The sequence below is a fragment of the Poromitra crassiceps genome, assembly GCF_964638095.1.
Source record: "Poromitra crassiceps genome assembly, chromosome: 1".
Lineage (NCBI taxonomy): Eukaryota > Metazoa > Chordata > Actinopteri > Beryciformes > Melamphaidae > Poromitra > Poromitra crassiceps.
The window spans coordinates 109,645,581-109,667,746 of NC_139623.1; the positions used below are offsets into that span (position 1 = coordinate 109,645,581).

General features: G+C 43.2%; 1 protein-coding gene across 1 annotated transcript in view; it reads right to left on the reverse strand.

Moving 5' to 3' along the window:
- The window catches only part of thsd7ab (thrombospondin, type I, domain containing 7Ab), a gene marked incomplete at both ends in the record, with an annotated part of 285,247 nt that overhangs the window by 126,471 nt on the left and 136,610 nt on the right, over nt 1–22,166 (reverse strand). Inside the window, 2 exons of the mRNA XM_083641760.1 lie at nt 3,311–3,466; nt 7,238–7,309. Of these exons, the coding sequence (XP_083497886.1) occupies nt 3,311–3,466; nt 7,238–7,309 (228 nt within the window). The remainder of the gene's footprint in view (nt 1–3,310; nt 3,467–7,237; nt 7,310–22,166) is intronic.

The window sequence follows — 22,166 nt, forward strand, 5'->3', positions numbered from 1 at the left end:
ATTCCTAATCTGACTCTGCATATTATATTCCTAAATCTGCCTCTGCAATTTATATATTCTTTTTTAAATTTGTGTCTGATAGTCTTATATAGATTGTTTGTTGTTTTGTTTTTAATTGACTTGTCTGGTTAAATAAAGGTTAATAAAAAAAAATGTTTTGGTTATGGGCGACAAAGACCAAATCACCAAATCAAAGTCCACTGCTCCCAGTCATGACTGAGAATATCAGAAAACCCTGCAGACCCAGCTGGACCTGGCTAGAGTCTGCAAGTTGGAAATCTTAACCCTGCACATCTTGGTCTAGTGTAGAGTAGTCTCTCCCCAGACTCAAATATTACGCTGAATCGGTACGCTCCGCATATGACATCAATGAGTCTGTGCCACTTCGCAGCCCCCACTGCTGTTTTGAGGGCGGGTCTAGGGGACGAAATTGAATGACTGACAGGTCGTAGCAACAACGCTCTCAATTGGTTAGTTTTCAAAAGTCGATCGGGTGCAGCAACAGAGACAGGATGTGTTTGATCGCTAAAGTCGTTAGTGATTGGTGCCCACAGGATTTCGGGGGAACCAATCACTGGCCAGCAAACACCAGTTTGGAGCTAGAAGTGTCCCAGAACCCAGAGAGAGATCTATAGCCTGCAGTAACTTGGGCGCTTTCACACCTACCTCGTTTGGTCCGGACTTTCGGACTTTCCAGTTTGATCCGAACCAAATGACAGGTGTGAAACCTCCCACGGACCATGGTGCGGACCAAAGACCGAGTCTTTGATCCGACCAAAAGAGGTGGTCTCGGTCCGGACCAAGCTGGACCAAGGTTCTCTTATGTGCAGTGTGAAAGCATTTTATTGGAAGGTTCGCACTATCGGACCAATTACAGGAAGCTACAGCTGACTCGTCACTCGTCACGTTGCCAGAACAGGAAAACAGTGGGAAAAACGATGGCTTGCAGTCTTCGCCTCCTTGCCTGTCTGCATTGGTACAATTTGCGCACAACAAGGGTGTTCATTTGGCGAATTCGAACTAATCTCGAGTATTGCGAGTAGGGTTGTGCGATATACCCGAAATACCCATCGTGATTGTTTCACAGTCAAACATCGTGATTAACGCCATCCGCTGCTGCAATGCACGTTAAAAGCAGGATGAGACCGACAGGCAGTCCTGCACATAGCCAGGCGACTCAAGCAGTGGCAGCAGCAGCAGCTACTGCTGTAACAGCTAGCAGTAGCTAGCTGCTGCTGTATTTCTCTCTCAACTCTCTCCAGTCTCCTCAACTCTCTCTTATTAGGTTCAAAAGCCCACGCGAATCTAACGTTATATCCGCCAGTAATTCTGTCACTTTTCTGCCAGCTAGTTAAATTCAACACACACACACACACACACGTTGTTGGTCAGGATCTGTAACGTTAACGTTAGCCTATTTGTTTTGCGCCGTTCAATATTGCTAGTGCTGTATCAACTTCAACTTTCACTTTGGAAACAGGCGAGTTAAATTCACAGTTGAAGACTTGTACTCACTTTGGGTTGAAAACAGGAAAGAACGTGACGTTTCTTCTTTGTCTTAAAAGTTTTCACAACAAAATAATTTACTTCTCAAACGCGGGGGATGCCCCGGCGCCATTAAACAAGCGCACCCCAGTGCAGAGAAGCACTAGAGCGGGGGAGGGGGAGGGGAGGCTTCTCTGAGTCTGAACTGGGTGCGCTCGTTTAATGCCACCGGCGCGTCCCCCACGCGTCACGTTACGTGGACTTGGTATTTTTTATTATTAAAACGGCACAAATTTAAGAACAGCAGTTTGACCTGTTCATTCATTGTGGTGTGTAAACCTGGTGTAAACCATCGACATAAATAAATAGGTGTAAACGAGCAAATTCCTTGGAGCAGACGCTTCCGGGACACTGACGTCAGACGCACGCTCATCCACAAGCCAATCAGTGGAGACGCAGCCCACGCAGGTGATGACGACAGGACGTAGGTCTGTCATGTTAAAGTCCGCTGGTCCGCTGGGATCATTGCAGTGTGAAAGCGAACCTTACTGGACCAAATGTAACAACAACATGAGTTTGGTTCGGACCTTGGTCCAGACTTTTAGGTGTGAAAGGGCCCTTAGTGTATCAGACTAAGAACTCATGGGTCTGGCATTGAGATGTTGGTCCATAGCTTGCGAACTTTGGTGCAGTGGGCAATTAGTGCCGGGCGTCAGTGCACTTAGAGGCGTGTCCAAGTCGTTGTGCTATTCTCCGCAGCACGCAACTGCAGGGGCGCAAAGGTGGAATAGGCTGGGTTTAGTGGTATAATTGTTCATGGGCGTGATCAGGTCATAAGATCTACACAACTAATCATATTCCCCTCTCATCCCCTTTATTACCGTTTATGCGATGCCATGATATGAGAGCATGCTGGCATTCAATTAGACATTAGTGATTAATCTAGGCGATGCAGTTTAATATAAATGTATTATGGATTCTATTTCTTTCTTATTATACAGGCCTTTTTTTATTTTTATTTTCTTTTTATTCTTCTTATGGCTCTTACTAAATTATTATCCCAGTTGTTTCATTGCAGTATTTTTCTCTTTTTCGCCCTATGATCTTTTCTTTTTCTTTTTGAATGACCTTACTATTTCTTATTGTTTTAATTTTGTTCTGTAAAACACTTTGAGCTGCATTTTCTGTTAGGAAAGTTGCTATATAAATAAAGTTTATTTATTCGTTTGATTATTATGATTATTATGATTATTATGATTATTATGATTACTATTATTGTTATTATTATTATTATACTATTTGAGGACTTTTTTAAGGCTTAAGCGTGTCTTTCCTTTCATTTCTTTATCTAGGCATCTAAGCAGGTTGGTCTTCTATAATAAAATTGAGTATTGTGGTGTCTGTCTGTCTGTCACGATTTCTGACGGAAGTGAGCACACCTATTTTTCAGAGCAGCACGCCCACAGGAGGGTGGGAGCGCAAAACTGCTTGATATCCTCCCAGCACCGGGCGCATGGCCTGAAATTTCCAGGTGCGCAGGTGGACGACAGGAAAGAGAGCCAGCGCAGATGCAAACGCTACCAGAAATGCCTTCTGCGCCGGTGTACGTTAGGGCCCTAAGTGTGGAGTGATAGTGACTACAAATCATGTTTGAGTTTTTTTTTAGTTCACATAGTTTAGTTTTTAGCTTTTTCCCCCATTCATTTTATTAATGTCAATTAATTTGTTCCCCCATGTCATTAAATTTGACAAGAATATATTGACGTTAAAAAAAAACTGACAGGTCGCAACTTTACTTACAAACAATTATGTAATCTATTTGTACCTTTCTTTCCAGCCTGGTCAGCACAGTTCTCGAAGGTGCACGGTCCCCAGGCCCCCCATGGTGACACCTCACACTCAATGGGACAGGGGATGTGGCACAGTTGGGACCTGTTGGGGATGGGACCCTCACACAGCTGGTTCTCCACCGGGCGGGATGCTAGGAGGATGAGTAAAAGGAAACTTAAACAATGCATTTGGGAGGCAACAGATTAAGTCCATTTGTTTTTTTTCTTTTACATGTACATGATCCTTCTTTGTCTTTATATGTGGACTATTTATCGGTCTCGCAAGACTATAAAACAAAAATACTATAGAATGAGTCACTGCTTTTGCTTTTATTTACTTTTATTCCTGGCATGGAGTCCCTAAAGGGAGCAGAAGAAATCTACAGTAAAAACAAGTGCCTGTGAAGTGCTGCCATATCTTCCAACTATTTCCCCCCTTTGTTTTGTTTATCGCCTCCCTGTTAGCACGTCAGAATGATAAATTAGCAGTGATTATCCCGTTCAGTGCCTCGCTAGGAACATAAAACAATGTGGAACCCTGCCCAACGACTCTCGACGGAGACACCAGAAAGGATGCATTAAAGCCTACACTAAAGGTGTGAGAGAACAATGACAGTGTCTTGGCTCATGCATATTCCATGAGGTGGAACTTGGCATCTAAATTCAACTTTGTAGAGAAAACACAAAGGACTGGTGCTCTCATCACACAGGGGACTAAGTGAAGACAACTGTGCAGAACGCCTGCGGGAACCCACCGCTGTGCATGAAGTTGATGTATGGAGTTTCTCGAGGTGTTTGCGTTTATGTATGCACGACGTACTTTACATAATATGTGCGCCTGTGCGCTTAGCGTGTTGCATGTGGTTTGGAAAACTGCCACTTCAAAGCTGTGTTATCCTCCGGAGTCGTGTCGCAGGTTGCCCTTGTTGCTAAGAATGGGTCCTGCTCACTCGGCAGATGGTTTCAGCCCCCTGCCTGGGCCTCAACCCTCTAATTATCTATCTATTGACACTTCTGAGCCGCTGTTTATTAATACAGACACACATAGAGAGCACAACACCCACGCACAGGTGCGGCAAACCCCCACGCACAGGTGCACATGAAATGCTACAGTATACTGTGTAGCCTACATTCTTGTTTCCCCTCAAACGTTTGGGAATGAGTTCATTTTTTAAGGGTATAAGGCCCCTTCACACTTAGAACTATATAACTATCCCTATAAAATGATTGATATAGAATAGAATACTGTAACTACCGTAAATTCCGGACTATAAGCCGCACCGGTGTATAAGCCGCACCTGCAAAGTTGACTGTTTTTTACATATATAAGCCGCACCGGACTATAAGCCGCGGGTGTTTTAATGGTATTTATTTTTTTTATTTTTTATTTTTTTTATTGTGTTTTAATGTTTAATTACCATATGTAAGGGTTCATGCACAGAGGGGATTGTCGGGAAAGAGATGGCTGTTTGAGGAAGCTCCCATTTATTAACATTTCAACAAAACAACATAACACAACACCACCTGTGTTTCTTTTTTACAGTGCACACAGTGTCATACAGTGTCATACAGTGTGGTGAAAAGAGGGCAAGAGAGGAAATTAAAACAGAAGTGGATTTATAGTTAGAAAGAGTGCTAAAAAAGAGAGATTTTTTTTTTTTTTTTTTTTTTTTTTTTTGAAAAAATCCATAGATAAGCCGCACCGTTATATAAGCCGCAGGGGCCAAAAAAGGCCAAAAAACGGGAAAAAAGGTGCGGCTTATAGTCCGGAATTTACGGTACAACTATATTAAAGTTATAGCTGTAGTGCAGTGTGAACTACCACTACATAAGTGCTGTATTTATTTATTGATTGAACAGTGGATCTGATCTCATTCCTGAATGAAACCCACATGCTCACACCCACCAACAAGCTTCATCCAGACACACACACACACACACACACACACACACACACACACACACACACACACACACACACACACACACACACATCCCCATGGTATGATCCAACGGTTGCATCAACTGTTGCAATACACTACAGAGAAATTCTACAAAAGTCCCCCCCCCCCCCCCCGGGAGAGGGTATTCCCTGCATAGATTGACATTTCTCCCCGCACAACTCTCTGTCTAATCTTTCTGTCGTCTCCTATAACCAACTCCTGGCACATCAGAGCTCCGACCTTCAACAACACCTGTCAAGCAGAATTCAGTTTAATTTGAATTTGACTCGATTAAACAGTCATGAAAGACTGTTGTTATGTCTGGTATTCGGCATATTACAAGTTTGACTCCTGATGAGGAAATGATCATTTGTAAAAACTGACACCTAGTCTGAGGACTTCAGTGGTGGGATGAAAGTAAAGAAAAACATTAAACTTATTTTTAAGACGTTCCCCTGAGGAGGATGAGGACAGATTCATCTTCAGTTTTCAGCTATTGAGTCATAACATTTAAAAAAAGCGTTTTTGTCCCCACTAAAACGTAGCATTTATGAATGTATCTTCACATGGTCAACATAAGTCACTTTATTTCCTGTATGTCCAACTGTTCCTAAAAGAGGTCTAAGAGCTTAAAGTCTCATATAGTCAGGAGAGCTGACTCCGAACTTCCTCAGAACTGTACAGGGAAGGCGAATAGGGCTTTTGAAATGCAAAATGCTAATTCCTCTTACAAAATCATACTGATTTTGCTGAGTGAAATCCATGTCTCATTGGAGAACTACACTGACTTGCAATCTCTCCACATCAATCCATTTGTGAATAGAAAATGGAGGACCATCAGACTAGAGTCGTATTGGTCTTTTTGTGATAAAGGAAAACAAAGTCTTCATCTATACTCTGCCTCTGCCATTTTACAGCATCTGTTGTGTGTTTGTTGTCGCTATCATACTAAAAATTGCTCATGTGAATGTAGCTTACTGTCTGCTATAAACATCTCACACACACTATCCCTATTGCGTCTGAGGGGGAACAAAGTTATTTTTTTACTATGCCTTCAAAGCCTCCACTGCTTTTTCCCGGAGAATACAGCACTTTGTTGTAAAATGGTTTGCCCCTTCTTTTGTGGATGAGGCAAACAAACCTGTGAAACGGTTTGTGTTTGCAACTTTGGTGAAAACACATGTTTGACTTTTGTGCAGAGCATGTCTTATAAATCTACTGCACTTCAGCAGGAGGGAGAACCTGCAATAAAGTGTTGTTATAATCGATATGTGAAATGTTTCCTTCAGAGTTTAATTTGTTCTTTCCTTTAGGTCCCTTATTATGTGCAAAAAGGTGGTGGAGGAGAGGAGTGGAGAGGATAGAAAGGAGAGAAGAGAGAAGAGAAGAGATTTGATTTTCAAACTCCCTTTAATAAACCATTGCAAACCTAATACAAAACAGCTTTATGCACTACACACACACAAAACATGTATCTCAAAAGTTCACAAACAACTCCTCATCTTCTCCCACAGAGCACAAAACCCCCCCAACCGTCCATATATTGCTGATTGAAGAGAAGAGGAGAGAAGAGGAGAGGAGAGAAGAGGAGAGGAGAGAAGGGAAGAGGAGAGAAGAGGAGAGGAGAGAAGAGGAGAGAAGAGGAGAGAAGAGAAGAGAAGAGAAGAGGAGAGAAGAGAAGAGGAGAGAAGAGAAGAGGAGAGAAGACGAGGAGAGAAGAGAAGAGGAGAGAAGAGGAGAGAAGAGAAGAGGAGAGAAGAGAAGAGGAGAGAAGAGGAGAGAGAAGAAGAGGAGAGGAGAGAAGAGAAGAGGAGAGAGAAGAAGAGGAGAGGAGAGAGAAGAAGAGGAGAGAATAGGGGAGAAGAGGAGAGAGAAGAAGAGGAGAGAAGAGGGGAGAAGAGGAGAGGAGAGAAGAGGAGATAAGAGAAGAGGAGAGAAGAGAAGCTTGGTTTAGTCATCAGCTGGACTAAAATCACCTACCTGTAATCTGGAAGGTGATGGAGGGGAGAGGAGGAACACTGCTGGGCTGCTGTGGTCTTTGGGTCTGACCAGCTGCAATTACAGGGGAGATAGCACTATTAGCTACACACACACACCAGGGACATGGAGGCACTATCAAACAAACACACAGAATGGGGAAACGGCACACTAGAGACAAACAGAGACTAATGCAAAAGTAACTGTCTGTACCAAACAGCAGCACTAGAGGCACAAAGCACAGAGCCTCCAAATCTGGCCATGTTGAAAAGTAAATATTTTCAGGGAAGAATCACAGCTACAGCTTGATTCCTTTGGTCTGAACCACAGTTGGAAAATTGACTGTGTTCGTCCGGCTAGGTTTGAGATTCTTTTCTGAGGGAATAAACCGCTCCAAACATACTTGCTGTGAACGCTTAAAGGACAATGTAATGATAAGAGCAAATAGCAGGGTTCTCAGTTGCGAGCCTAACAGCTTGAGCATGCGCACTTAAAGGCCGGCTTTACCGTGAATATATATGAATATATATTAATTCTTAAAAAATCTTAAATTTCGAATCCGTTGAAATTTTTGAAATTGCTTGTTCACAGCCAGAGAAAAAAAAATGAAAAAAAAAAAAAAAAAAAAAAAAAAAAAAAAAATGGGCCAGGTGACGCGTTTCGACGCGAAACGCGTCACCTGGCCCAATTTTTTTTTTTTTTTTTTTTCATTTATTTTTTTCTCTGGCTGTGAACAAGCAATTTCAAAAATTTCAACGGATTCGAAATTTAAGATTTTTTAAGAATTAATATATATTCATATATATTCACGGTAAAGCCGGCCTTTAACGAGTAGAAGTCAGGAAGTGCACTGCACAGAGCCCTATCCACCTTATTTTTGAATGCCCCGCTGTAAAATAATTATGGGTGCAAGGTCCGCTCCAGAATGTGACTGATTGTTGCAGCTTGCGCATTTCCTCGTTAAAACTCCGACGCTGGGGAAAAAAAAGTTGCTTGGTGGGAGGATTACACCGGAAGAAGCATCCATATTTCACGTAAGGCATCATCACATCTAGAAATAAGGTGGATAGAGGTCTCCTTGCCTGTAACATGTAACTACCAGCTCTCAGTAAAGTACAGTATCTTCAAGTCATAAAACGGTGTTGTTATTAGAGAACCCACAACACAAATAACACATGGTGTCAGAAGATGGTCTTGAAGTAAGAAGATTAGCCGCGGTGTGTAACGTTAGCATCAAGCTAGCAAGCCACCCAGCTAACGCAGTCAGCAATGTCTCGTTGTTTCCCTGGAAGAAGAGGACAAAAGACAAAGTAAAAAATAAAATAAAAGATGGAAGGACTACACCCACCACCCAACCTCCAGTTGACGGGTAATATAGCTGAGAATTGGAGGAGGTTTAGACAATGTTTTGAGTTGTACCTGTCTGCAATCGGCGCTGATGAAGACACTAGTGATAAAACACAAGCATCAGTGTTCCTGCATGTTGTGGGCGATGAAGCGCTGGAGATTTATAATAGCTTCACGTTTGCTGCTGCTGCTGACAAAATGAAGCTGAGGAAAATAATGGAGAAGTTTGAGGCTTACTGTATACCCAAGAGAAACGTGATGTTTGAGAGACACAGATTCTTCACGTGTGTACAGAAAACAGGAGAGACAATTGATCAATACTGTATGTGACAGAGCTGAGGAACAGAAGCAAAACATGTGAATGGATTAGGGTTAGAGAGCAAAAGAGCAATAACGCTGTGTAGAGCAGCACAGACTGTGAAAACACAAGCAAAGGAACTCTTCAGTGAGAGCTGCAGCGTGGATGCAGTGAGAAAAGACGCACACAGAGCGTTCAAAAAGAAGAGTACTGTCCCCGAAATGAACAGAGGAATGAAACCACAGAACAGAGACAGACGAGGAAAGTCATGTGGTCGATGTGGCACGCAGCATCCTCCCAAAAAGTGCCCTGCATATGGCAAAACATGCAATAATTGCAACAGAGATAACCATTATGCCCGTTGCTGTAAATCTCAAGCCCAACAGAGCAAAGTCCATACAGTGGATGAGAGTGACACTGAGGAATTCTATGTGGATGTAGTGACAGAAAACAAAACAGGGAAAGAGGACTGGATAATGACACTGAAAGTGAATGATATTTATATTCCCATGAAGCCCTAATTGTGGGCATGTCGGCCCGCTGCACTTGGCGTCATCTCGCGCAAACCTCCATATAGGCGTGTTTATGCCCAAAACAGTATTCACAAGTGTGAGATCACTCCCCTTAAAAGCCACAGTGTCACCGCCATCACGTCTGTGACAGCAGCTTCTTTCTTGCTGAGTGCCGTGGGCAAGCAGAGGGACAGAGAGAGAGAGAGAAAAGAGAGAGGGGGAGAGAGAGAGAGAGAGAGAGGGAGGAGAGAACGAGAGAGGGAAGAGAGAGGGAGAGAATTGGAGGATGAACCAGTTCGGATTCAGATAAAATCATTAGAAACTCGCATTAGAAACTAACGAAAATTGGTGCAGATGGAACGATCCATTTGAAACACACCAAAGGGCTGCCGCGCAGTTACGCAGTGAATATCCACATGGTGTTATTATGTCCCAAAGCGTGCGCTTACTGTAATTACCGTAGTCTTTTCGTTCATATAGGCTATAACATAAACATAAAAAAATATGTGTTTCTTTAATAGCGTAGGGATGTGTGAGATTTTAATTCTAGCCTATTTCAATAGCTTATTATCAGAATTGTCCACTCGGGTTAAGCTATTGTTGCATGGTGCAATTGCAGGGAAAGAGGTTACTGTGTAGCCTACTGGCCGGCACAACTTTCACAAAAGCAACTGTTACCTCACACCACAGACGTGTATCGGGAATTATGTAGCTTAATAAAACCATGACAAACAAATTCTCATTTTTAAATAAAGGTGTGTTTTTTCTGCAATGTAGGCTATAGTTGAAAATCAACGTGGCATTCTGAGGAGAGAAGAGTGTGTGCAGGCCATCCATGCCATGCGTAAATGTATCCAAACGAGGATTTCCTGCACTGCACAGAGAATACTGTGTTCGCTCAGGCATGCGCCTGGCGTAGTGGGGGTTTTTTGCACTAAGACTGCTATTAGGTTTGCTATTACATTGCGCTGGAACGCCTATTTTGGCACGGCAACACCCAAACCTGTGTTTCCGCTCGGAACATGGCGATGGTATCTTCGCCAGAGCGCAAAATGACACTTGCGGGAGGCAGATGATAGGCTAAGAGGAGCACGGACACACTTTGGCCACGCCAACAGAGTGGCCGCCGGGGTAGTGGCTTCCCTTCTCCCCGTAGCGTAACCCCTGTTCCCCGCGCAGCGCATGCATGTAGCTAAATAACAACAAATTCATATCCATTCTCCTGGCCGATTGTCCCATTTGCCCATGTAGGTCATTTAGAGGCACCAGTATTTCATAACCAGTTTAAAAGTTCCGTGTATGGATTTAATTTTAACGTTATACGTTATAGCCTACTTGGGCGGAGGGCAGATATGCGTTCGCTGTGACGACCAGGTGTGGACGGAGGTGAGTAAACTTGCTATGGAAGCAATGTCTATAGCTATAGACTTATATATATAAGTAGAGACGAGTAAAGTTAGGTAGAGTAGAGCTGTACTGTGCTGTTATATGTGGTGGAAATGAGCCATTAGATTCCAGCGCAAAACTGGATGTTGGAGGCAGACGATAGCTTAAGACGCAGGGAAGATAGCATAAGAGGTGCGCAAATGGCTGCGCATACGATAGCGCCGTATGACGATAGGGCCCTGACTTCCTGAAAATCCGACCCAGACCTAAAATACATGCAACATACCCAAAAGTGAAAGGATACTAAGGAGGAAACAATACCTGTGAAAGGAAAATGCAGAGTTAAAGTGACACAAAAGGGCAGAGAGCACACACTCGCATTCATAGTGGTGCCAAAGAAAGTGTAGGCCATACTAGGTTTATCTGCCTGTGAGAGATTGAACCTAGTAAAAAGAGTTTTCGTCATAGAAAATGAAGACGATACAGACTATGATCAACTCATGAAGGAATACAATGACCTGTTCCAGGGTCTCGGCTGCCTCGCTGGAGAACACACAGAGTGGATAAAAATGTGACGCCAGTGATACATCCACACGAAAAGTGCCGTTTGCTCTTCAAAAGCCCCTGAAAGCAGAGTTGGAGAGGATGGAAAGCCTGAAAGCAGAGTTGGAGAGGATGGAAAGCCTGAAAGCAGAGTTGGAGAGGATGGAAAGCCTGAAAGTGATTGAAAAGATCGATGAGCCGACTGATTGGGTCAGTTCTCTCATTGTCATGGACATAAAGAACAGAAAGCCCAGAGTCTGCATGGATACAAGGGATCTGAATAGAGCAATAAAAAGAGAACATTTCAAACTTCCTACAAGAGAAAAGATAATGTCACAGTTTGCAGATGCACAGTACTTCAGCAAGTTAGATGCATCATCAGGATTTTGGCAACTTAAGCTGGACGATGCAAGTACGAAACTGTGCACATTTAACAGTCCATATGGCAGGTACAGATTCCTTCGATTGCCATTTGGCATAGCCTCAGCACCTGAAGTGTACCACAAGACAATCCACATGATATATGAGCATCTGGAAGGAGTGGACACATCAATGGATGATGGAGCACGAAGGCTGAACATGATGTGAGACTGAAGAATGTCCTGGAAGCTACAAAAAAAGCTAACTTAAAGCTGAATAAAGTCAGAGAAATGTCAGCTTGGAATGACAGAACTGACATTTGTGGGAGACATACTGAGCAGTGAGGGCATCAGACCTGATCCCAGAAAAGTGTCAGCAATTGAAAACATGCCAAGGCCACAAAACAAAAAGGATGTACAGAGGTTTAATGGAATGATAACATACATGGGGAAGTTCATACCCAAACTCTCAGAAAAGATGGCGCCCTTAAGGCAGCTGACAGAGAAAAGAGTTGAGTGGGAGTGGAAGCATGAGCATGAGAAGTCATGGAGCGACATGAAGAAGCTGCTCACAGAAGAACCGGTTCTTAGGTTTTATGACCCGGCGAGACCCATCAAGATTTCATCAGACGACGCATCACAGAGTGGGCTCGGAGCCGTTCTTCTGCAGAAATATGAGGACTGGCAACCGATCGCATATGCGTCACCATCAATGACAGACGCGCAAATTGAAAGGGAACTACTCAGCATAACGTATGCGTGTGAAAGATTCCACCAGTTTGTGTCAGAACAGACGATCAGTGTGGAAACTGACCATAAGCCACTGGTTGCATTGTTCCAGAAGCCACTCAATAACTGTCCACTGAGAATTCAAAGAATGATGATCCCGTTTTCATACTGCCCACTAGCTCCGTTAAATCTTCCAAGGAGATGGGAGAAAAGCAAGATATAATGGACTCCTGAGCCGGACAAGCGGGTAGGGGAGAGGAGGAGGAAGTCATACTCCATACAGACAGAAGACGGCGCTGTCCTGAGACGGAATCATCGAGATCTTCTCATGGGACCAACCACAACAGAACTGAGGACCAATGCTGCTGTACAACCCACAATTGAGAGTCCATCACCTGAGGCACCAGCCCGAGTTCAAGAACAAACTCTCAAAAGATCATCAAGACAAGTGAAGCCACCAAGTGAGACTTATTGAGCAGATTTAAGGACACTCGTTTACAGTAGTTGTAAAGTTATGATGTCATAATCTCTCTTTCAGTATTACTTTAGTTGCACACTGAAGTGGGGAGTAACTTTTATTAATAGTGATATCTTAAGGTGGTTAAAAGTTGAAGCTAAATAAAAAAATTGGGAAAAAAATATGTTCATAAAAGTAGAATACTTTTATTTCAAGAAAGGGAGATAAGAGCAAATAGGGATTTGCTAGTTCTCAGTTGCGAGCCTAACAGCTTGAGCATGTGCACTTAGCGAGTAGAAGTCAGTCAGGAAGTGCACTGCACAGAGCCGTATAGAGGTCTCCTTGCCTGTAACATGTAACTACCAGCTCTCAGTAACGTACCTTCAAATCATAAAACGGTGTTGTTATTAGAGAACCCACAACACAAATAACACAGACAACACCGATTTTTTGGGGAGTTTTAGCCTGTTGGTCACCTTGCCGAATATCTAACAAGAGGATTTGAACCACCACATTCATAGCTTTGTCTGGTGTGCATGCTAATGCTTTAGCATACATGTTATGTAATTGTAGGCGACTAGCAATATCCTAAAAGTGAGAAAATTAGCACTTGGAGGATGGAGAATAGATGATGCCAGGCCTGCCAGGCTTGTTTAGGAAATTGGTGAAATAGACCGAAAAGAACACACTCTTAGTAAATACTTTCAATGGCAGAAGTCGTCTCGCAAGATTGAGTGTAACTTTTTGTTCACACGCATGGTCAAAAAACTAAAGACAGACTTCAGTAATGATGAAATTTTCAATTTTATTGTCAGAAGCTATGAATCTAGAGGCAAAAAAGAATCATACCAACTTTGGTTTAGTAAAGGGTTTATCTTTACACTTTGCTTAATGTCAGTTGTCTGTGACTGCTACTCTATTCTAAAGTCTTAGCATGCACAACAGACAGAGCTATCTACCAGAGACAGAGAGGTGACTTTGGTGCCAATCCTCTCGTCAGGTCACTGATGGGCCGAACTCCCCAAAAGTCGGTGTAGTCCTTTTGAGTGTCCAGTTCTTTCACCAGCTGCATCCTCAGGCGGCTGAGTGTCTCTCCCTCTCTCAAAAAAGCTCTCCCGTTCACAAAAGCCATAGTTTTGTACCCTTAGCAGCGGGAGTGCTGGGTGCAGCGATACTGATCTCGGGTCAGATCTGAGCTGCTCCCCCATAATGATTAAGGTTAAGGTTTAGGAAGTGGTAAACTGATTCCAGATCTTCGCCTGAGGCTATCTCCTGCCCTGTTGCACTGCGATATTTATGTATGAGATACGGGGGAGAGAGAGCGCGCCAGCAGCAGACTTCTCTGAGCCACTGTCTGCCTCGCTGTCTCAGTGGAATGCTGGGAGATTACCCCCCAACGGAGGGAAGAGAAATCCTGCGCCAAGAAGATAAGAACACACTTCTCTACTGCATGCAGAAGTGTGAGGCATGCATAGCCAAGAAGATAAGAACACACACTTCTCTACTGCATGCAGAAAGAAGTGTGAGGCATACATAGCCAAGAAGATAAGAACACACACTTCTCTACTGCATGCAGAAGTGTGAGGCATACATAGCCAAGAAGCTAAGAACACACACTTCTCTACTGCATGCAGAAGTGTGAGGCATACATAGCCAAGAAGATAAGAACACACACTTCTCTACTGCATGCAGAAGTGTGAGGCATACATAGCCAAGAAGATAAGAACACACACTTCTCTACTGCATGCAGAAGTGTGAGGCATACATAGCCAAGAAGCTAAGAACACACACTTCTCTACTGCATGCAGAAGTGTGAGGCATGCATAGCCAAGAAGATAAGAACACACACTTCTCTACTGCATGCAGAAGTGTGAGGCATACATAGCCAAGAAGATAAGAACACACACTTCTCTACTGCATGCAGAAGTGTGAGGCATGCATAGCCAAGAAGATAAGAACACACACTTCTCTACTGCATGCAGAAGTGTGAGGCATACATAGCCAAGAAGCTAAGAACACACACTTCTCTACTGCATGCAGAAGTGTGAGGCATACATAGCCAAGAAGATAAGAACACACACTTCTCTACTGCATGCAGAAGTGTGAGGCATACATAGGGAGCTATCTGAAGTCAGCCAGGGGAGGGGAACAGAATAAGCTAGGGTGGGGAGGGCAGGGGAGAGGAGAGGAGGGGAGTATGGGATATTAGGTTTCTTTCTTTCTTTCTAATCTCTCTTGAATTACACTGTCTGCATCAATGTGTTATGGACATGTATGGATACATGCAGGTATGTGTATATGATTCCCATTAATGACAGCGTGTGTGTGTGTGTGTGTGTGTGTGTGTGTGTGTGTGTGTGTGTGTGTGTGTGTGTGTGTGTGTGTGTGTGTGTGTGTGTGTGTGTGTGTGTGTGTGTGTGTGTGTGTGTGTCATCATGGCAAAATGTGGTCCTGGAGGGAGCGTTCCCTCAGCCCTATGTTCGCTCAGTAGCTAACACAATATTTATTTTCTCATTTGAAAAAATAAATCAATAATAAACATTAATGAGGGAACATTGGGCTGAGGGAACATAGGGATGACCCCATCCTGGGAACACCTACTGTAGTGAACACCTACTTTACTACTACTAACTACCACAGAAGCAGGTTTTGAGTACTTTACCAGATGTTTATACATATGTCTGTCTGCCTGTCTGTCTGTTGGCATATTTTGTCACTGCGATAGCGTCAAAACCGTGCAAGATGGTGTGACAAAACTTTACAGGAGTGATGGTGGCATCAAAATGATCGAAGGTCGAGTTCGAAAATGAACGTGATCCGAGCGGAAGATGGTCTCTAGTGTATTATTGTTGTTACACCATAAAGAAACAAAATTGAAATTTGATCACAGAAAAAAGAACACACTGCTTTTTAATCACCCCTGGCGAGCGCATGTATGCTGACACACACACACACACACACACACACACACACACACACACACACACACACACACACACACACACACACACACACACACACACACACACACACACACACACACACACACACACACACACACACACACACACACACACACACACACACGTGGCAGGCACATTTCTGCACAGCCAGCCCTAGCAACACCGCTCTCTACATGCTTGTATATATGAATCTTTAACTGCATAACTTACTGTCAGAGGTAATATGCACTTTAACATGTATGAGTGCTCCAGTTTCAGTCCACTCACATATGCTCCCACTACACTCAAATATACTGTACCCCTATAGGCCTGTAGCTAGAAGAGAGCTAGCTAAGACAGAGACAGACAGAGAGAGGAAGAGGCTGGGAGGGAGACAGAGAGAGAGAGAGAATCTCAAAACGGGGACATTACACATTCCTTTTTATACAGTATCTATTCATAGATCATGGATTCACTGTAGGCTATGAGACGCCACTTCACTCATTAGTTAAGAATGAATTCATGTAGAGCTGATGGACCACCACTCAATTCAAATTGGGGAACATCCCTCTACTGTAACATGGCAAATGCACTTCTCAGCTTTCCCCACACAACCGCGCATAATTGGTAAGCTGAGTCTTAAATTGATTAGACACCATACTGATAGGAAATAAGATACATCATATCATATTAGAACCTCACTGGAAATGTTAAAGTAATCATTTGCTATATTTTCACATACATAAATGTCTTACTCAGAATTAGTGATGTATTTTACACTTTCGGCACCAGTTTGTTTACATTAAAATAAACAGAAGTGCTGGGTAGTTAGCAGCAATAGCCACCATAGCTGAACAGACAAAGAAAAGAGCGCCACCTACTGTATAGAAACTCAAACTGCATTAACAGAAAATCGGAGGTCCACAGACACTATTTGATTCACAGCAGGTGATCTCTCTGGAAGTGCAGAAACGCCACAGCAATGAGACACTGAATTTCCTATCTGCATCTTCATTTTGAAGGCAGTCTAGGTGATGTCAGCTACATTTCTAAAATGTAAAATGACAGCCAATCACCACACCCATTTAGGAGACCGGAAGAGTATTATTGGTGAAGCCTGCAGTGGGGTGTCTCTATCTATAGAGAGCCAAAGTGGAACGTCACGTCCTGCTTCAGCACTGTACCAGAGATTTTCATCCGCCATTTATTTTCGACATTTCGTAAAATGCTTATAAAAAGAGTTTTACTGGTTCAAACCAAACGGTACAGATATATTTAGAAACAGGAGAGATCGCATAACATTTCACTCGGGCCAAAACGTTAAAAAAAATGCGGGTTTGAAGAAAATATTTTTTCTATGTTGTTTTTTTAAGTTTTGGTCCGAGTGAAATGTTCTATGGTCTCTCCCGATTATAGCGTTAGCTGAACGTTTGGTTTGAACAAGTACAACTATTTTTATAAGCATTTTGCGAAATGTCTATGGGAAAATAAATGGCGGATGAAAATCTCTGGTACAGTGCTGAAGCAGGAAGTAGGCAGTCACTTTGCCTCTCTATATTAAAGGTCTCTGGTTCAACTACTAGTTAGCATTAGGAGTGATTCACTGGCTTTCCAAAACTAAACTACACAACCTCGTCTTGGTTGCGTGAGACAAACATCTCACCACACATGGTGGGCGGCAAGTAGACATCTCACCTCCAGCCTTTTTCACCCTCTCTCACGCGATCGCTGTGGTGGGCCTCTATAAGCTCAGTCTCAACTAATGTGTTCAACAGCCTCTTTAAGATGGCAGTTTTGACTCTAAGCTGGCTTGTCAAGTGTCAGAAAGGGAGGCCTTTGCACTTCCAACCACAACAAGTCACACCAGGACATGAGAGTAAAAAACCCTGATATAAAATGAGGAGACTGATTCCTGATTTGATCTGAAGGAGGGGAGTGGCAGTGGGTGAAATGCAGTTGAAATGTGCACAGCAAACGCTTGAAACTGACAATGTGGCCACAGTGGGATATTTGAGGGGAAACAGCAGAACACGCTAACTAATAATGCTGATGCAAGATTCTCTGACATTGCATATTTGAACATGAATTCAAGCACCATGTCGGCTTATGTCTGAAGCAAGCGTTTGATATGCAATTATATACCAGAGCTACCAATCCACCCGCTGGTGTTCTTGTGCACTGTGTGGAGAAACATGTTAGTTGTCATTTAATGGTCCTTGATCTAAATTACTTGAGTTCCACTTGAGCATTTATCTGATTGTTTCAGGCCATGCTATCTGAAGGCTGTAATGTGATGCGTGTATGTGTATGTGTGTGTGTGTGTGTGTGTGTGTGTGTGTGTGTGTGTGTGGTGTTCACTTTGGTTATGGAAACAAGATTGCTGATAGCATCCTTAGATCCAAAACTAAACTAAAGATAAGCCATCGACACACTTGGGACTTTTTTTTAACATAGCAGAGGATCCTGGAGACGGCGGAAAGAGCAGCAGACAAAAGAAGAGTGACTGACATGACGCCGCCTGGAAAGGTTGGCGGAAAAAGGCAGAAGCCAGTGCCACTTTTAGTTAGTTAAAGCCTTTTATGACATTCTTCTTTATAGTAACAGCCTAGAGATGGAATACCAGGGGAGTGAAGGTTATGAACAAATGCAGATTCACAGCTGGGAGTTTCCAGTATAACAGCAGTCTTTTGGCCACTTAACAGCTTCACTGGAGCATGTGTAATGCCATGCTCAAGGACACATTTCCCTAGCCGGTCTAGAGATTTGAATGGCTTCAAAGCCTCGATCCATTCAAAATCTTGGAGAAAATCTTGACCACGTATCCTGCAGCAGGAGGCAGCTGGACTGGTCAGACACTTCAAATGTAATGGATGCATATCCTTGAACATATACAAAACAAATATACTGTATGTGAAAGACGGGAAAAATATTGATTTTTGTCCATTCACCCTACTGCCCAGGCACAGTTGTCTGAGTCCGTGTGGTACAGGCAGGGCCAACGCTACTTCTAGCATGTGCAGATGAATTTCAAAATAAGATATATGGATCAAATAAATGCCATAGCTAGCCTTGTATGTTATTTGCATTGTTGATGTATGCGTCACTTTTATTTTTAAAATTTGGTATGAAATTTGGGCTCATTTGGAGAACGGCACTTGCACAGTAGAGTAAACCATAAAACAGTGGACTGAGCCATGGAGTTTTCCATTTCTGCTGGATTAGAGCAAGAAAATCAAACTTTTGGGGCGTCTACATTTCAGAGTTGTTTTTTATAATGCATATTGAATAAGGAAGCCATCTCATCAGATCCCCTTTTCGACCATCCGATGTGATGTGATGGGATGTGAAAACGTTGTGTAAGTGATATGTGTGTGACGGCATGTCCAAAAGCACTCCCATTAGAATAGTCAGATGCCAAAACTGAGCAAAACAAGACACAGGGATTAAGGGATTATGATTGGGATGCCAAAACATGCCAAAACAGGAAAATAAGCTTGTAAAGGTGACAGCTGTTGCATGACTCTACCTGGCCCGTAGACAGAACGGGAGGTTCATTCATGCACATTAGGTGGACCTTCCTTACTACAGTATAAACCATTTTACATGGATGATAATTCTTGAGTTGCTCTCAATACGACTCCATTTTATTGTATGCTCTGTAGTCTGTGTTGTGAATTGTTTGATTTGAGTAATTAAATAAGGCAATTAATAGTAATAAATAGAATAAATATCAATAAATAGTCAAAGGATTATAGTTTCTCATCATAGCTAAAATATATGATATTTACAGTATTTACAGTTACTATATTTACTACAAATGCGACATGTATTAAGAAATCTGGTAATGATAATTTCATTTATGCTTTACTTGTCATGCACGGATTATTTCATGTTCGTTTCCTGTTTCATGCATAGGCGCTTTTACTTTGAAACTCCAAGACGGATGTGTCTGCCTTATGCAGTGAACTAGCTTAACCTCGCTAGAGTGTATTGTGTTTGCAAGATGGACCTGCGGTCCACTGTTTATCTCCTCATGCTGCAGCTACGTTGGAGAAAATAAAGTTTCAGTTCATCAAACCCGTTCTGGTCATTATCAAGGTAAAGAAGAAGCTTCTAATATACAACATGTTGGTGCCGAAAACGCGGGAATCAGATCGATACATGATTGAACTTTGAAGTTGGAAGCTAAGTTAGCTAAACGGTAGCTAACGCTAACAACAGAAATGGCCGAGCTCTTTGAACGGATGAAGAAGAAACGGGGGACGATCCGTGCCTCAACAACAAAGCTGCTAACGCGCATGGAAGAGGAGGTGGGGGAAGATCTGCCTGACTATGAGAAACTCCGTGAAATGCTTGCAGTATTGTCATCAAAAGAAGAAACTTTACTGGATTTAGACAAAGGCATTGAGGATAAAACTCATACGGACGATCTGGAGGCAGAGATTGCAAGCACACAGGACTACCAGGACCGCATTCTCACGTGGAAAGCTCGAGCCAGCAGGCTTATTGAGAAGACACAGGAGCCTGTGAGAGTGCGGGTGAGCGATGCAAGTTCAAATTCAGTCAGATCACCAAGTCAACAGACTGTTAAACTGCCCAAGCTAGTGATAGATAAATACAGTGGAGAGATAAGCCAGTGGCAAGAATTCTGGTCTCAATATGAAACAGCTATTCATAACAACAACACGCTGTGCAAGAGGGAGAAATTCACGTACCTAAAATCGTATCTGACTGGAGCAGCAGCAAGAGCTGTAGCAGGACTTGCTATGACCGATGGGAATTATGATGCAGCAATAGAGTTGCTACAGAACCGTTTTGGAAGAAAAGACATTGTAGTAAGTGCACATATGTCAAAATTACTCACCTTAACTCCAGTGAAAAGATCTGCAGATATAGTAGCTCTCAGGCACCTGTACGATGAATGTGAAATACAGATTCGCAGTCTAGAATCCTTAGGGGTTCACAGTGACACATATGGCTGCCTGCTATGCCCAGTACTACTGCAGCTCATACCAGATGACATAGCATTAGCCTACACACGCAAGTCAGACTCCAGCGGTGAATGGAAGGTGCTCGAACTAATACAGTTCCTGCAAAATGAAGTGCAAAGCAGAGAGAGAGCACTTCAGCTAACCAGACCAAATCAAACCAGACCAGATCAAAGGGACATTCCGCCAAGTAATAGGTCATTCAGTAAGCCATCCTCCTTCAGTGAAACCAGACCTAAAAGATGGAGTATGCCCTCAGCAGCTACACTGCACACAGCGAGTACTGTGCCTCAGACATGTGTATATTGTGACAGTGCTAACCATAAACCAGAACATTGTCCAGAACATTCTGTGGCTGCTCGTAAAGAGAAATTGAGAAAATTGGGAAGATGCTATGTATGCTTAGGCCCGAAACACATTGCCAAATTCTGCAGAATTAAAGGTGTTTCATGTGCCTTGTGTGGTCGCAGACATCACCAGTCAGTCTGTGATCAAAGTGAAGCAAAGCCAGACAGTGACAATGTCCAGACAGACACCGTGGTCTCCTCTGTGTCCAGCACCATGAAACTGAAAGCTAACGTTCAGGACACAGTACTGCTCCAGACAGTCAAGGCATGGACAGAGGGCCCAGCTGGGAGAAAAATCGTGCGCTGTCTCTTAGATGGAGGCAGCCAGAGAAGCTTCATTCATGAGGGTGTGGTGAAGGCGCTAAAACTTCCAGTGGTGAGGCAAGAGACACTTAATCTACACACCTTTGGATCTACTGCTCCTGTAACAGCACAACGCAACATTGTGAAGGTATCGCTGGAGAACGTGTGGAACACACAGCAAAGAATTGTGATCGAAGCAGTAGAAACCCCTCAAGTGTGCACTGCTATAATAAAGGTCCCTAGTTTACCCATCCAAGAAGAGTTAAAGAAAAATGGTCTGCAGCTTGCTGATTTTCCTCTGGAGGGCGCTAATGATCCAGAACTGTCAGTATTGATAGGATCAGACTATTACTGGCAAATAGTGTCTGGCAAGGTCCAGAGGATAACAAAAACACTAGTAGCCATAGAAAGCACCTTTGGCTGGGCTTTACAAGGGCCAGTCTCATCATCCAGTGTAACCGACGCCACATGCATGCACATCAGTGTATGCGAGGAAACCCAGATCTCAAAACAGCTGCACGCCTTTTGGGAGGTAGAGTCACTGGGAATTGTTCATGAACAAACTCAGATCCCAGAGCAAACAGAGGCTCTCCAGAACTTTGAACAGACTACAACATGCAAGGATGGCCGCTACCAAGTTGAGTTACCATGGCGCCCCGACAGCTCAGCTCTTCCAGACAACTTCAGGGTCGCAAAAGGACGGTTTGAAAGCCTCAAGAGG